The sequence below is a fragment of the Xiphophorus maculatus genome, chromosome 2, assembly GCF_002775205.1.
Source record: "Xiphophorus maculatus strain JP 163 A chromosome 2, X_maculatus-5.0-male, whole genome shotgun sequence".
Taxonomy (NCBI): Eukaryota; Metazoa; Chordata; class Actinopteri; order Cyprinodontiformes; family Poeciliidae; genus Xiphophorus; species Xiphophorus maculatus.
In genome coordinates this window covers 18,093,918-18,108,579 of record NC_036444.1, presented here as the reverse complement: position 1 = coordinate 18,108,579, position 14,662 = coordinate 18,093,918, and the positions used below count along the sequence as shown (strand labels likewise).

Here is a 14,662-nt window from a genome sequence, read left to right as displayed (position 1 = left end):
AAGGTTTCTTGCTTTCTTGTGCCAGGACTGCTTTGTCCCTCCAGTTTTGGGCTCTCTGTAGAACAACATACTCGATAGAAGCGTTTGCTTTAATCTCCAGTGGAGATCCTTTAGACTTGGATGGGAGATATGTATTTTACACCCAAATACATGGGGAAAAAAAACATGTAAAATGGCAGAATTGTTCTTCAAGATTAATTGGATTAACTAGAATGAATTATTTGGTGTGTGTGTGGTTTAAAACAAACCATTAAGGAAAACCAATTGCAGGGTTGGTTTGACTTCAAGATGGTGTGATTTATCGGCTGTCCAGTGATTCACTTTTCTGCTGCACATGTTGTCACTCCGGTTTCAAAGCTCTTAACATAAGCTCATATGATAAAGACTGTTATGATATGACACTGTATATTACACGCCTGAGACTCGGGGAGACATGTGATCTGCTGCTCTCTTATGTCCACAGTCTTATTAACTTAATAGCTTGTTGTGTATTAATAACAGGGATGCAGGTCTCCTGTACTTTGTGTTTTGAAAATACTTCCATAACTTTTCTTTTCTTAAGGGTATGATTTTATAACAAGACAACGATATTAATTATCTGAACAGATGTGTGGGACTTTGCATGTTGCTACAGATATTTATCACAATATACCTCCAGGTGTCTTGGGTCTGACAGAACAGCTATTGTTTTTGCTTAACTGTTAATAATAACCCACTGAATGATGAATTGCACACAGTATGAACACTGTAGCTGGTAGCTTTCTGCAAGCAGTATCTGGGGACTCGTGTAGATTCAGGCCATCACACAATGACTTTTTACTGTGTAGCTGAAGAGTCCCTTTGTGTAGTATTATTTTACCATATAACTGCCCTGTTTGTGCTATATTTTTCCACTGTTATGAAGAGAAGCAGAATCTGCTCAGCGAACAGCATCCAGTGACTGTCACTGACATGTGATTGTTCGCTCCCAGCCTAAAGACAGAGCGCTCGTCACGTTAAAATCCTATTATGACTCATATCTCATCAGCCATGAAAGCTTCAAACCCGTGCAAACGAGGGATAAAATTATTTGTTCCTGTGTCCTGTCTCTCTTAATGTCTGCTGACCTGTATTTTAACCTGGATTGTGAACCTATTTTTCTCTATTTATTTATTAAAATGGATTAAAGCAACAGAATGGATGCATGAAGAGAGTTTTATTTCTAATGAACTTGCATAAAAATTTTGTTCTCAAAAAATATTAGTTTTTTTATCTGGCTAAAAGCACTCTGCTGCATATTTCACATCCAGGACATTAAGGATTAATTCTATTGAAGCTGTGTTTCTCCAGCGTATTACTTATCCTACCTTAAATTCTAAAAAACAATTACACTATAATTACAATTTAAGAATTACACTTTAAGAAACAGCCACACTCCAACGAAAAAAATTTTTTAACGCATATTTCACCTTCTGAGAACTATTTGAAAGATTACAAGAATGTCTGGCTGCTGAATAAACGTAAGTAGAGAAATTAACAGAACAAAAACTTCAGCTACACCTTTAAAAAGAATAGAGTTTAAATTACAATTAGTAACTTTAATTCTTTAAAGACACACGTCACTATAAACACATTTTTAAGTGACTTTATTATTACAACCAGCAAACACTATCTTTTAAAACCTGACCCTCCAATCAGATTGTCTTCAACTACACATCCCCCCACCGCGCACCCAGTATACACACACGCGCGCACACACCCGCACACACACACGCAAATACACACACATCCATATTTTGTGTTAAGTCTGCAAATCTACAGCTACAGCAGGTTGAAAGGATCTCATCAGACCTGCAACCACCAGGATTGCATGTTACAAGCTGCAGCACCATCAAGGTCAGTGTGTGGCGACCCCTGGTGGCTAAAAAGACTACTAACACTTAAATACAATAACAGTCAAAATTGAACAAATATACAAAAACCGACTTTCACTGTCGTTTTTTAAAACTGCACTTTAAATATATCAAAATAAACCCATCATCGGTGAACACGTATCATCGTGATAACAACATGCATTATTTGACTTTAAGTTAATGCAGTTGGGGCCATAAAACTGCAAAATTGATGCACAAACAAAAAATAAACAAATAAAAAAAATATTAAAAACAATATCACTGCATATCTTTGGTCTCTTCCCGTAGCATTAATTTCTTATTGACACCTGAAACATAGAATACAAATGTTTTCATAAATGATATTTAAGAAAACACTTAACCATAATTGAAAATTACTAAGCAAAAAAATAAAAATTTTAACTTTACGTTTTAGTTTGTCTTTTCTTTTCTTAGCGCAGTAATGAATGATAACTTAATTAAGCTGATAAATTATAGAAATGACTTTAATGTCAAAATTCTGAGGGAAAAAAGCCTGAATTTGGCCCTTTTTTCACTGAGCCCAATCCTCTTCCGTAGTTTTTCTGTAGTCCATGAAGACGGCGCAACAAACTTGTGCTAACTTCAGTGTTGTTTCATCCGATACTTGATTCTATCGTTTACGTCAAGTAAACAACGGAGTATATGAAAATGTAACAAATGAAACTCTTATTTATTTATATTTTAGTATGCTATAAAATGCAGCTAAAAAAACAGCTAGCTGTTAGCTTGCCGTTGGGATAAACTAGTTGTTAGCTAACATAAGACAACATGGCGCCGGAAATTTGACAAATTTGTAACTTAGTGTTTCGACTTTGGGAAGGAAGAGTATTCACTCCTTGGAAGCGACCATAAAGCCCACGGACAATACTCTGTAAGTAAACCCTGTCATATATTAGCAGTGTGGGTTTTTGTTCTGTGAGATGTGTGTTTGTGGCTTAATTTATGTATTTGATATATTTTAAGGTACTCGACATTTTTTTTCAGAAGCCTGTGTACCTGCCCAGTTTTAGAGTTTTTAAAGCATTTTATACCTTTTATTAATCGACCTTCAAGTGTATTGTCCCAAGCAAATTTGGGGAAAAAAGCTGTTTGTGGTATTTTAGTTTTGCAGCAGATGGCAAAGAAAACCTTTTCCCACTAGATATGAATTCAAGATAGTACTACTTTTTTCTAACAATAAGACTTAAAAACAGTCAATGTGAATACAGTAAATTTCAATACAAATTTCATCCTATCCTACATCGTTTACGTATTTATTTTTTAAATAAATTAGTGTTCCAGTTTTAAAACTGTACTGTTGAAGCATTTTTGCCTTTCTTTTGAGAGGCTTGGAAATTTCCATGTTGTTGTACAATGTCTAAACCCTTAAACTTAATAGCTAGGTCTAAATAATTGAATAAAAACTATCAATTGTTACAACCAAGGGTTTCAATTCAGTAGATATGAATTGATTGATTAATTTTCAAAGCTTCAATTCACCTTTTGAATTCATTTAGTAAAAATCACGTAGAAATATTGTAGAATTAGTTTTTAATTTTTTGTTTTCTGTGGTACAATCAATCAGGAAATAATTGAAGCATCTGAAGATCTGACTAGTAACCTGCAGAGAAACTTAGTTGCACAGCATACCGATCAACTTCTCTTTGGCATTGCTTAACTTGCTGGCGAATACTTTTGATGGATAAAATCGAGTAGAATATTTTTTTAATCTAGTTCAATAAATTGCTTAAAAATGTGGATAACTATTTTAAAATGCTTTTATTTATTTAACACATGTATCTGTTTTATTCAAGTTCTTGTACCTGTGTTTAAATAGAAAAGCAGCTAGCAGCTAAGTTTCCAGGAAAAAATACCTCCTAAAAGTGTGGAGAGCTACGACAGTACTTAAAACCCTTTTAAGATATTATTTGAAAGTCAGATTCTTGGATGTGCAATTTAGAGGTTGTATCTAGGCACAATAATGCAACTCTTCTTGTCCGATGAGAATCAGAATAAAAATAATCCCTTAACCTTCAAGTGTTTTTTGGACATTAAAATTAAGTGGTTTAGTGTGTGAGAAGTGGTATGAACAGTATTTAGGTCACTCAGATATTAGTACTGCAAAATTACAATTTCATATGGTAGGTCTTGTTATTGTTACGTTTACGAGAGATGGAATGCTTGTGGTCATAATGTTTTTGAGCATGTATTGCATTGAGATGCACCAAGAGTTATTACAGCATAACTAGAGGAATCCCTGGTAACTTTTTTATTATTATTATTATTATTAAATACCAGGGTAAAGACAATGTACATCAGATATTGCTAAAAGTAGCTTTAAAGTCAGCTCACTCTTTCTTTTAAATGATATTGTTCTCTTGATATAAATCCTGGACACTAACTGCCTATTGTCAACAGGTGGCAGCAATGAGGCAAATATTCTGCCTGTTTTTGGCACAATGAGTAACTTCAAATACTGTGTCCCTTTTTTAAATATTAACTGTATAATTTGTATCCTTAGTAAAGTCTCTCACAAGACTCCTATGCAGTGAATGCAGTCATGGCAATCCATTGCAGTCATGGCAATGCATTTGCTGCATTTTTAAGAATAGAAACACTTTTAGCTGCTTTTGTTAATTGCACTTGCATTATGCATAAAATGTTACGTGTTTAAATAGCAAAAGCACTATGTGAATTTGTAAAGTCAACAAGAACACTTGGAGCAAAGTCACAGCTGTGGGGCGATACAGGACACTCTTGAGTTCTGTTGTCGTCTTTGGTTTTACCTCCAGAGGCATTGAGCACTACTTCAATCTTGAAACAAAATTAGGACTGTTGAACGTTCAGCTTCTGGAAAATATAAGCAAAATACTTCAGAAAGCTGAGAAATGAAGCAAGTATGTGACAAAGTCAGTTAAAAGTACGGTAGCTAACCTGCTGTCTGAGGGCTTGCATGGATGTGTATTCAATATGCTCCCTCTTTTTCCGGATCCAGTCAGGCTCATCTGGTATCAGGGCTGCCATGATCACCTTTACTAATATCAGGACATGCTGCAAATACACAGAGATGAAATTACACCAGCGGACATCAATGAAGGGATTATTTGGGATCCCACCTTCGCTCTTACCTCCACCATAACAGCCCCCATCAGAAGGTTGCTGCTGCTCATCCCGGCCTCCTGACTCATCTTTTGCAGGCGTGGAGACAGCAGCAGCAGCCAAGCGTTGGACACCACTGATACAAAACTCAAGACCTCAAAGGCAACCTAAAATGGAAGACTCTGATATAAGCAGAGGTCTACAAATATTTTTGGGGGGTTTTAATATGGTTGTATACTGCAGCTGACCTTCCACACACCCATACTGGCCACAGGAGGACAAAAGGGTTTGCGGAAGAGTTTGCAAATTTTGTAAGCGTCCGATCTGATTTCTGTTAGGTTGTTGAGGAGCAGCAGGACAGCAGTCAAAGGAAACACACAGGAGAAAAGACTCAAATACCCAAACTGCACCAGCAGCTCAATGTATTCTGCAAACAGTCCCTGTGGTTGAAAAAGCAGATTGGTAGGTTGCTTTGAATCAAAGCTTTGTTGTGAGATGTTTGATGTGATTCGGAACACTCACCGGAAAAGTAGGTAGGGTGCCTTGGTTCCGAAATTTGTCCTCTTCTGGGTCGTCTTCGCTCTCTGTCCTGTGGGGGGCGCTAATGAATCGGTCCACAAGGAAAGGTATGACCACCTCTGTTACCTGGTTCACCAGCTGAGAGATGATCAGCAAAGAAGCTAAACGCTTTAAAAAGATTGAAACAGCGTGTGAAAATCTGATTGTATATCTTGTAGTCACTCATGAATTAGCTCGTTTGTAATCAAAATCCTGCAACTTACAAAAAGTAAAAATCTTTTTAGAACTTTAGGGATAAATTAGCAATAAATTAATGATTCCATTAAATAAACAAAGAAAAATCTCTAAATCATATATATATATTATTTAAATTAAAAGAAAAAAAAATATTAGATTCCTATTAGGAAAACAAATGTCCTAAGATAACAGACTCAAACAAGCATTATATCTGATGCATAAAATTATTTTTCTTATTTAATTGATGGGGAAAGTGAAAGAAAAACAAATGGCAGATTTTGATTTATGGTGTTGATCTACTGATTGCACACTGAGTAAGCAACTTATTTCCTCCCAAAGAAAAAAAAATTAGATTGCAAAGAAGCAAAGTAGATTCATGTCCCCTATCCAAACAAAAATGGGAATGTAAGTTTCTGTTATCACTATAGGAAATATTTTCTTGGACACAGAACCTCTAGTGCTGGACTGAAGATCTTTGTTACCTTTCGAAGCAGCGGCACATCCTGCTTGAAGAAGGCAATATGGAAGAGCACTGCAAAGTTATTGAAGAAGGTGAACTGAAAAGCAAAAGGAAAGAGTCATATTAGTGTAGACTGGTTGGAGCTAAAAATGGGCGAATATCCAGAAAGCAAAAGAGAGAGAGAACTAACCACTAAGATTTTGCCTGTCAGATGGTTGTCGTAGGCAGACTCCTCTCTGTGGTTCTCTAAGAAAAATATTACAGTTTGAGTTTTTTAGACAAAATAAATTATAATAGACCATCTCTAACACATGCCTCCTTCCTAAGTTGATAGATATTTGCATTAATACATTTCTTCTCCCTGATATGTTTTCTTCATGCATCTCACCATATTCTGTCAGAGAATTGGCAACTGTCCTGTAAAGGTTGGCAAGCATATTTGTGTAAAGAATATGGAGGACTGAAGGCACGTAGAGGAAAGTCTGAGATATCATGGAGTTCCAATCTTTGTGCAGCCACTGCACCCGGGCCTCTGCCCAGTAGAAACACATCATTCCCAGAACCACCAGTCCTGCAGGATGAAACGCGTATATCAGACACCTGAAGCATTTGACTCACACTTTGGTTGTTGTTGGGTAACGTACCTAGGAACAGCCCCACCACCGGGACAGACACCAGCGCCATACGCAGGTCCCTCTTCCATTCGGGGAACAGTGGCTCCACACGACCGGTCACAGGGTTGACCCCGAGGTCGCCGTGGAAACCTGGCCGTGGCTCTGCAAAGCGTTCTGCGAGGTTCAGTGTGCCCCATTGGTACGACAGCGAGGAACTGCGGCGTTTCCACAGCTCTATGACAACTGTGGACCAGAGCATGCTGAACACGGCCTGAAGCATGTGACCGCTGATGAGAGGCTCTGGATCATCCTGGACTTCCTCCTGCTGAGACCCAGAGACTGACTGCAGCATTTCCCGCTGAACCTCTCCTGCAATGGGCAGGAACATATTTATACATTATGTAAATGAACATCCTGTGTTTGATTCTGCTAGATCCAAAACAAGACAATCATCATGATCCTGAGGAAAATGTTTAACTCTGGATATCTTATTACAGGCTAGGCACCAGATATGCTTGTAATCTTATTAAGTGTCTTGATCAATACTTCTTTGACATCTATCTGTCCATCTATCTATTGATTCTTTGTGCTGTTGTTTGCAGGCTCCATATACTGTACATAGCCATGTCACATAGCCTGACAATTGAAAGTAAGGACTAAAAAAGATATCTAAATTTGGGTCTGGAGAAGTATGGATTTTTGATTTTAAAAAATTTGGAAGAAAAAATGTCTCACTATATTATAAAATAAGCACAATTTTGATCATTTGCATTCATCACTTTATTAAATTATATCAAGTAGCTAAGGAAATTTAGATACTTGATGTAACTAAGGAAATTTAGGTACATCAAATCCATTCAGTGAAATACATTTCACTAAATGAAGCCATAAAGCCATCAATATACAGTAAGTCATCAAACGTACTTGAGAAATATGCGATGAACAGGCCCAGTATTGCCGGTGGAAGGAGAGACCAGGTGTAGAAATCAAGGAAGCTGAAGTAGAAGGCCACAGAACTACCAAAATATTCGTTAACTTTATCTGGGAAAATGGACAGAAGGCATGTATTGCATTAGTGTTACAGTTTTGTCAGCTAATCTAGTCATGTACTCCTTTGGAAGGCAGAAGATTGTTTTAAATGTAAATTTATATTGACATACCCAGTGGCTGAGCCAGTTGATTCCCAGAGTACCAAGATTTACTAAGATCCTTTAGTTTGCCCGGGTTGTGGAGAGGAAATGTGTCTACAATGACACCTGCTTGTCCTAGCTTTTGCCCTGCAGTAGCACATAGTCCAAATGATCTGTGGTCATTTATAGGAAGGTCAGGGGAGGAAAAGTAATATCTGAGGGTGGTGCATGGCATCTGAAGGTAGTGAGATAGTGATGAGGTGTTGTAGGAACAACAGGCTATGTCTAAATGGTGGTGAGAATATATTGTGTAAGCATTGGTGATGGACTGGTGGAAGTTGAAGTGGACTCTATTGTTTGCAGACAATACTCTGATCTCTACTGAGAGAAGGAAGCAAGCAGAGGAGAGTCTGGAGAGGAGGAATCAATGTCTATAAGAAACAAGACCGAATCCATCAGATGGGAGAAATGTTGAAGCTGAACCAATTAGAGGTATCCAGGCAGGATGAGTTTATGGCATCTAGCAGGCATGGAATCAATGCTGGTTCTTCCAAGACTGAGACCAAATTCTTAGAGTTCGACTAATATTTCAGGACAATTACTCAACCAAAACTACGTTTTGGTGTTAATCTAGTACTTGTTATAATATACTAACAATTCAGCCACTCATTGATGCACAATCTCTAAGCTGAAGTTATCAGCTTATATTACACAATAGTTGTATGATAAATACATTTTAAAAAACAGTAAGAGTAATAAAGATTGGTCATATTAGGTGTGGAGTCAAGGCCGGTTTTTCCAGGACATGGACTGCACCCTGCAAGGCCAAGAGCAGAAAAAAACAGCTCAAGACTGGTCTCGAGTTTTTCATCCCTGCTACCCAGGGGCAAACATTTAAGGCAGTGCTTAATGCAGAAGAGAGGGGAATAAGATGCATACAGGGAGGAATATGATAGATTGATTGTAGCAAGATCTGCTATAACCGATTCACGTTTTTTTAGATTATGACATAGCAGAAGGTGTTAGTTTTGATTGAAATTGACAGGATTAGAAATGAGTATACCAGATGCACAACTCAGCTTGGATTCTTTGAGAAACCAGGCCTAATGGATGGTTTGGAGATAGGCAGGAGAAGGATTATGGTTTTATTGGATAAATGGTGTTTATTTGGGGGTTGTCTGGGAGGGGAAAAGAGGAAGAACACAAGAGCATGCTATAAAGAAAGCAATTTTTCACAAACAGGGTTGGGGTGTTAAATTCTGGAGCACCAACAGGCTGTAGAACCAACATTATTCATCTCTGGAGACTTAAGTCCAAGCAAACACTGGTAGATTGTCTTTTGTGTTGGAGGAAATACGAAATGATTCAGTAGCATGTGAGTGTCTTCTTTCTCTGTGTTGATATGAAACACAATGAGGCTACTCACAGATGTTGTCTCGCTTCTGCAGTGTGCGGCTGTCGGGCATGCCGGGTATCTTCAAGTCCTTCTGGGCCCGCAGACCATCCAGCTCGTACTTTATGATGTACTGTCGCTCAGCCAACGTTAGAAACACCTCCATGTTGTCTGTTACACATGTTACATGTGTAGCATTACTGACTGCACAAGTAAAGCCTGGTGGCCTGCCAGGCTTATAATGCACTGGGGGAAACCCTGCTTTGTACTCTACCCACTTTGTTTCTTATTTCTTTCTGTTTCCTTTTATGTCTTGTTCTGTCATTTATTCCCTTTATCCTTAAGGTATTTACAATCTTCTCTTCTTTGTTCTTCTTTCCAGTTAGTTTCCCAGACTTCACATAAAACCCTTTCTATTGTAGAAATATTTGCCATAAATTCATGGTGAACTTCAGTTTTTTATGTTTTAAAATGGAGATTAAGCAAATTGAATTCTGGAAAGTTGAGTTTGGAAACATCAAACTTATGTAGAACCATCATATGAATATACTGGTTATCTATGTCTGAAGCAGCGCTATTCTTAATGCTTTTGATGTTTACTGCCAGGTTTATTACCTCAGGTGACTCACAAAACCTCATTGGGGGTAAGATAAAATAGATATACAAAACCTAGATGCAGTTACTGCTGCCATCTCCATATGTGGACTAGTTGTCACAAGGTTGCGGCCTGATGATGTCTGCACATGCACAGAGATAATTGCTTGGCAGCAGCGTTATGGCTGCTGCTTCCTTATGATGAAATGATGACTCACTATGTTAAACATTGGATTCCAAGAATTTAAGTATTTTTCAGGAGGCAAAACTCTGCAAATTCTATTTTAAATGGGTCACAAAGACACAATTTGTCCTAATTACTTAGTCTGTTAAAATGAAACAACAAAAATAACAGTTTTTCAGTTTCAAAGAAAGGTTTGGTACCAAAACAATATAATTCCCAGAGAACTGTTAGCTGGCCTAACACTTGATGCAGAGGTTTACCATTAACTTTGCTCAAAGAGTGGCATAAAACAAACGTGCTGTTGAGGACCAGATCATTATCTGAATGCAATTCTTCCAATTAAATATGTAACAATAAACTGTAAATATAATTATTGTCTTCTGGCAACAATAGAAGACCTATGCAAAGAATCAATTAAATGTGACTGACAACTGAAAACATTAGGGGTTCGTTTGTGTTGTGCTACACAGTGGCCCCTTGGAGGGGAAAAAAACAAAAAAATTTTCAAGATTGCTATAAAAGTATGATGCATTTTCTTTTCTTAATGAACACCATTACTTATTTCAGTCCTGACCTTAAATATAAGACACTCTACATGTTCCATCAGGATACATGTTTGTCTTATCTACCTGAATCTCTGAAGTTGTCTCTGTCGTTGTAAGCGAAGGCCTCCATTTCATTGTTGTGGTAGATCTTGCACAAGCCCAGCTCCTCCGTGGCTCGCAGTAACGTACAGCGCGGCGCAGACAACATGATGATGTTACCAGTGGCGTCCTCGCCTGGGTGAGCCAGTAACCCTGCACCTGAAGCGAGTGTTTCAAAGTAAGAACCCGGTGTTAACAAGTTTGTTTGTTTGACTTGTTTGCTAAATCCTGTGAGAAATCTGATGCAGACTAAATCTAGCCTGTTACTGGAACTGGAATTGATTTGCTGCAACACTGAGATGCTCATAAACATTTAATCTGCTGTATGTTTTTCTTTGCTCCAGGGAGCCACTGGAAACTGAGATCTTACCTCCGTCCTTCTGAGGAGCGCCAATCAGTTTGATGAGCCAGCGTTTCGTCTCGGGGACGACCTTCGGTCCGAGCTTCACCCGAACCAGTGGCTCGACCCGCTCTGAGGCACAGCAGGGGCAGCTGACTTTGGTCCAGCCCGGCGTAAAGGAGGAGGCGCTCAGTTTGCTCGGCAGCTTCCCGCCCGCAGCCTCTCCACCCAACTGCTGAGCCGAGGTGCCTGGTGGTTCACCTCGGCCACCAGGCACACCTTCATCATCAGCTGCCTTACTCATGGTGAGACTGGAAGCAAACCACAACCAAAGTGAACATTTATACCCCTGTCATTATTACTCTCCAACAAGACATTTGTGCAGCTACATCTCCACAGTCTGTTTGGTCTTCATGTGCACAGATTTTCAGAAGTGGTAGCAAATTCAGACATGTTAAACAAATACATTAGAATTTTTACCAGCATTTCTTTCTATTTGGTGATTATCTTCACAAGAACTAATAAAACTTTGAACTCACACAGATTAAAACTGAATAGTATTTTTATCACTTAGCTTTTTTTTACTGGGGGAGAAATTGAAATTATATATAATTGTTTTAAAAAGTGAAAAATCCACCCTGTTCTACGCTTAACCAACCGAGGTGAAGAAGAAGAAGCTTTAACAGTTTCTATTTATATCAGCTGATTCCATAATTTCTTTTAAGGTCGAGGAATTTAAATTATTCATTTGGGTATGCATGTTAGTAAAACCAATACAAATCTTGATATACAGTAGCTGACATAACAGAAACACAGTGCAGCTTGTTATGTTAATAGATGAATAAAAGGAAAGACCTAAGGCCACAATACATTTCGTATCGTTTTCTGGTTTAAAAACAACAGAAAGTTGCTCAGAAAACAATTTTACTTCAACAGCAAAATCTCAAGTTGTCATTACTGGGTTATTACCAGTCTGCAACCATTAATAGGTGTATTTAAGCCAGTTTTGTCCTCCACATTGTTTAAAGGTTTTACCAGCCTCTGATAAACACATCTGAGAGACATCAATAAGAATTTAGGCTGCAGCAATAACATATTTGTGTAGTCATGTAACAGTCCCAATTTTCATTTGCATCATGTTCTCTTTTATAGCGACATGGGGAGCCATATAGATTTGCATGGTACCCTGAGCCAACTTTACATTTGCTGGTATTTCAGTCGTGGTTGCAGACATAAAATACGGATCTGCATTGAATTCTTCAGGAAGCTGCGTGTCTTCCAGTGAAACTCCGGATCCAGAAAAAACTCGTGTTGTGACTGCGCCGTGACTTTAAGACACACAGAGTGAAGTGAAAGCGGTTAAACACTTCCTGCTGTCTCTGAAGTGCTCCTGAACAGATTCTGTTGACACTCAGGAAGGCATTTAGGGATGAGGAAGAGGATGAGTCAGGAAATACTATACCTAGTAGGGCGCTAATGATGATGATGAGGTGGTTCTGCTCTCCAGTCCTACGTCAGGCCCTCCGTAAACTCCTGTCTGAATGCACATAAACAGAAAGCGGCATGAAGGCAGCACCGTCTGAGTAGAAACCAGAGAGAAGTCCGTCTGCAGACTCTTACCCACCTCCAGACAGTGCTTCCTCTTCGCTTTCTCTCAGTGTGGTGTTGTTGGACAGGAATGTGGAGGAACCTCTCTGGCTCTGCAGGGTGTGGACGGTTGTTTGGTTTTGTTTCAGACTCCTCCCTCCTGCCAGTTGACGGTTTTACAGTTGCAGTAGTAGCTCAGGGTCCTACTGCCCCACAGCTGGCACTCGCTGAAATAACATCTGCAATGAGTAGATTTTTGAAATTATTAAAAACAAATAAAAAAAAATAAAAATCTTTAAGATGTTTATGAAATGAAGCATAGTCGGTCCACAACCTCTAGCGGCAGGCAGTCCCTGTTTTATAACTTTTTAAGAGAAAATCAAAAAAGTTGTAATTTTTTCTGTAACATTATATGTTGTGTGTTTAGGGGGTTTGTCCAGTTCAGTTTCTAACCAGGAGGAGGTTGATGCACCCCTCCTCCACCCCATGACAACATCAGATGCACCAGGAGCACCGTGCTGCCACCTAGCGATGGTCTAATGGTTCCTGAGATTTTGGAGCAGCACACCAAGTGAACCTCTGTGGTGTTAGAGATGAATGTGACCATCTAAAGAAACGAAAATACCAGCTTTAACTAAGGAGAATGATGATGATATTAATAATAAATCCTTGCAGTAATTTTAAATGAGGAAGAAAGTAATAGATAAAATGGTGAACATTAATAAACACGTAATTGAAATACATAGATGGGCACCTAAATGATAGAAGTGAGCTTATGTTTTTGCTAATTTTTTGACGCAAAGAAATCTGATGACTTCCTGCAGTCTGACAAATTGGCATTCTCTTAATTCTCATTGTACCTTTTTTGTTAAAAATAATTTTTAAAAAAAGGTTAAAATTGCACAATTTTAATCAACCCCCCCATTTATATCACAGGTTGTTCAATCCAGCCTGCCATTCGAATATGTCAATGCTATTAACTTCTGGACCAAAACCTGTCTGATAGGTGGTCCATTCTTGTTTTAGCTTTGTTTGGAGGTGATCAATCTTTTCCAGTAATGACCACAAGTTCTCATTTGAGTAAAAAGTCAGTATTTTCCTGACCATACTTACATTTGGACCAGTTTTCTGCAGTTCATCTTTGTACTTCCATAGAGTTGGCTTCTTTCCTGCATTTCTTGTCTAAAGCGTTTAGCCTCAACTGTGCTCACACCCACTTGCTGCCGAGGCTGAGCAAGCTCTGCGCTGGTGGGGATGCAGTTTATTGGCTTCCTGCTGATAAACGTAATTATGGTTCTTGCTGGACACTCTTGGATATCCTAAAGATTTATTCACTGCAGCTGATTCTCACTTTGAAGTTGTTGAGGTCATTTTGATGCAAAGTGATGACAGCTGCTTTTTCTTTGGAGCGAGGTAATCATTGCTTGGTCATTCAGGATGTAGCCCACCTTCCACTCAAAGACCACTGGAGATGGCCAGTGGCCAAAGTCTTTTAGTGAGATTATGGCTTATAGATAATGAAATACAAAAAAGGATATTTTAAGCAGAAATATCAGGCTTCTCAAAAGACTGATCATTTCTATGCTTTCTACTTGACAGTCGTCCTCTTGATCAGCCTGTGGCTCTGCGTAGGTGTAATGGAAGCGCAGAGTGCTTTGATCGCTGCCTTCAGGTCAACTGCATTATTTTCTCTGGTGTCTTCATCTTGACAACAGTCCATACAGTCTCTATGGGGTTCAGGTCAGGGGAGTTTGCTGGCAGATCAAGAACAGGAAAACCATGATGATTGCACCAGCGTATGGTACCTTTGGTGTGGGCAGGTGTCATGTCCTACTGGAAAATAAAATCTGCATCTCTATGCACAGCTTGTCAGCAGAGGGAAGAATGAAGTGCTCTAAACATTCCTGGTAGACAGCTGCGTTGGACTTCAGAGAACACAGTGGACCATCAGATGACATGGTGCCCCAAA

At 38.8% G+C, this 14,662-nt stretch overlaps 1 protein-coding gene across 1 annotated transcript; it reads right to left on the bottom strand.

Moving 5' to 3' along the window:
* Positions 1 to 1,608: 1,608 nt before the first annotated feature.
* Positions 1,609 to 12,838, bottom strand: LOC102220498 (anoctamin-10-like). Its single transcript, XM_014473903.2, has 16 exons — positions 12,731 to 12,838; positions 12,569 to 12,643; positions 11,137 to 11,417; positions 10,752 to 10,925; positions 9,378 to 9,515; positions 7,982 to 8,098; positions 7,746 to 7,862; positions 6,852 to 7,190; positions 6,596 to 6,778; positions 6,398 to 6,453; positions 6,230 to 6,304; positions 5,514 to 5,678; positions 5,240 to 5,431; positions 5,021 to 5,158; positions 4,827 to 4,943; positions 1,609 to 4,742 (listed from the first exon to the last, which is right to left on the bottom strand). The coding sequence occupies exons 3-16, from the start codon at positions 11,408 to 11,410 to the stop codon at positions 4,719 to 4,721; spliced, it is 2,109 nt and encodes a 702-aa protein (XP_014329389.1). The 5' UTR covers positions 11,411 to 11,417; positions 12,569 to 12,643; positions 12,731 to 12,838; the 3' UTR covers positions 1,609 to 4,718.
* Between the last annotated feature and the right edge of the window lie 1,824 nt (positions 12,839 to 14,662).

Excerpts from the sequence above, each read along its gene's own strand:
- LOC102220498 (XM_014473903.2), bottom strand. The coding sequence starts at position 11,410 with ATGAGTAAGGCAGCTGATGATGAAGGTGTGCCTGGTGGCCGAGGTGAA. Across the intron at positions 7,863-7,981 it reads TCAACTGGCTCAGCCACTGG|ATAAAGTTAACGAATATTTT; the intron begins GTATGTCAATAT and ends CCATTTTCCCAG. Across the intron at positions 7,191-7,745 it reads GTTCATCGCATATTTCTCAA|GAGAGGTTCAGCGGGAAATG; the intron begins GTACGTTTGATG and ends TGCCCATTGCAG.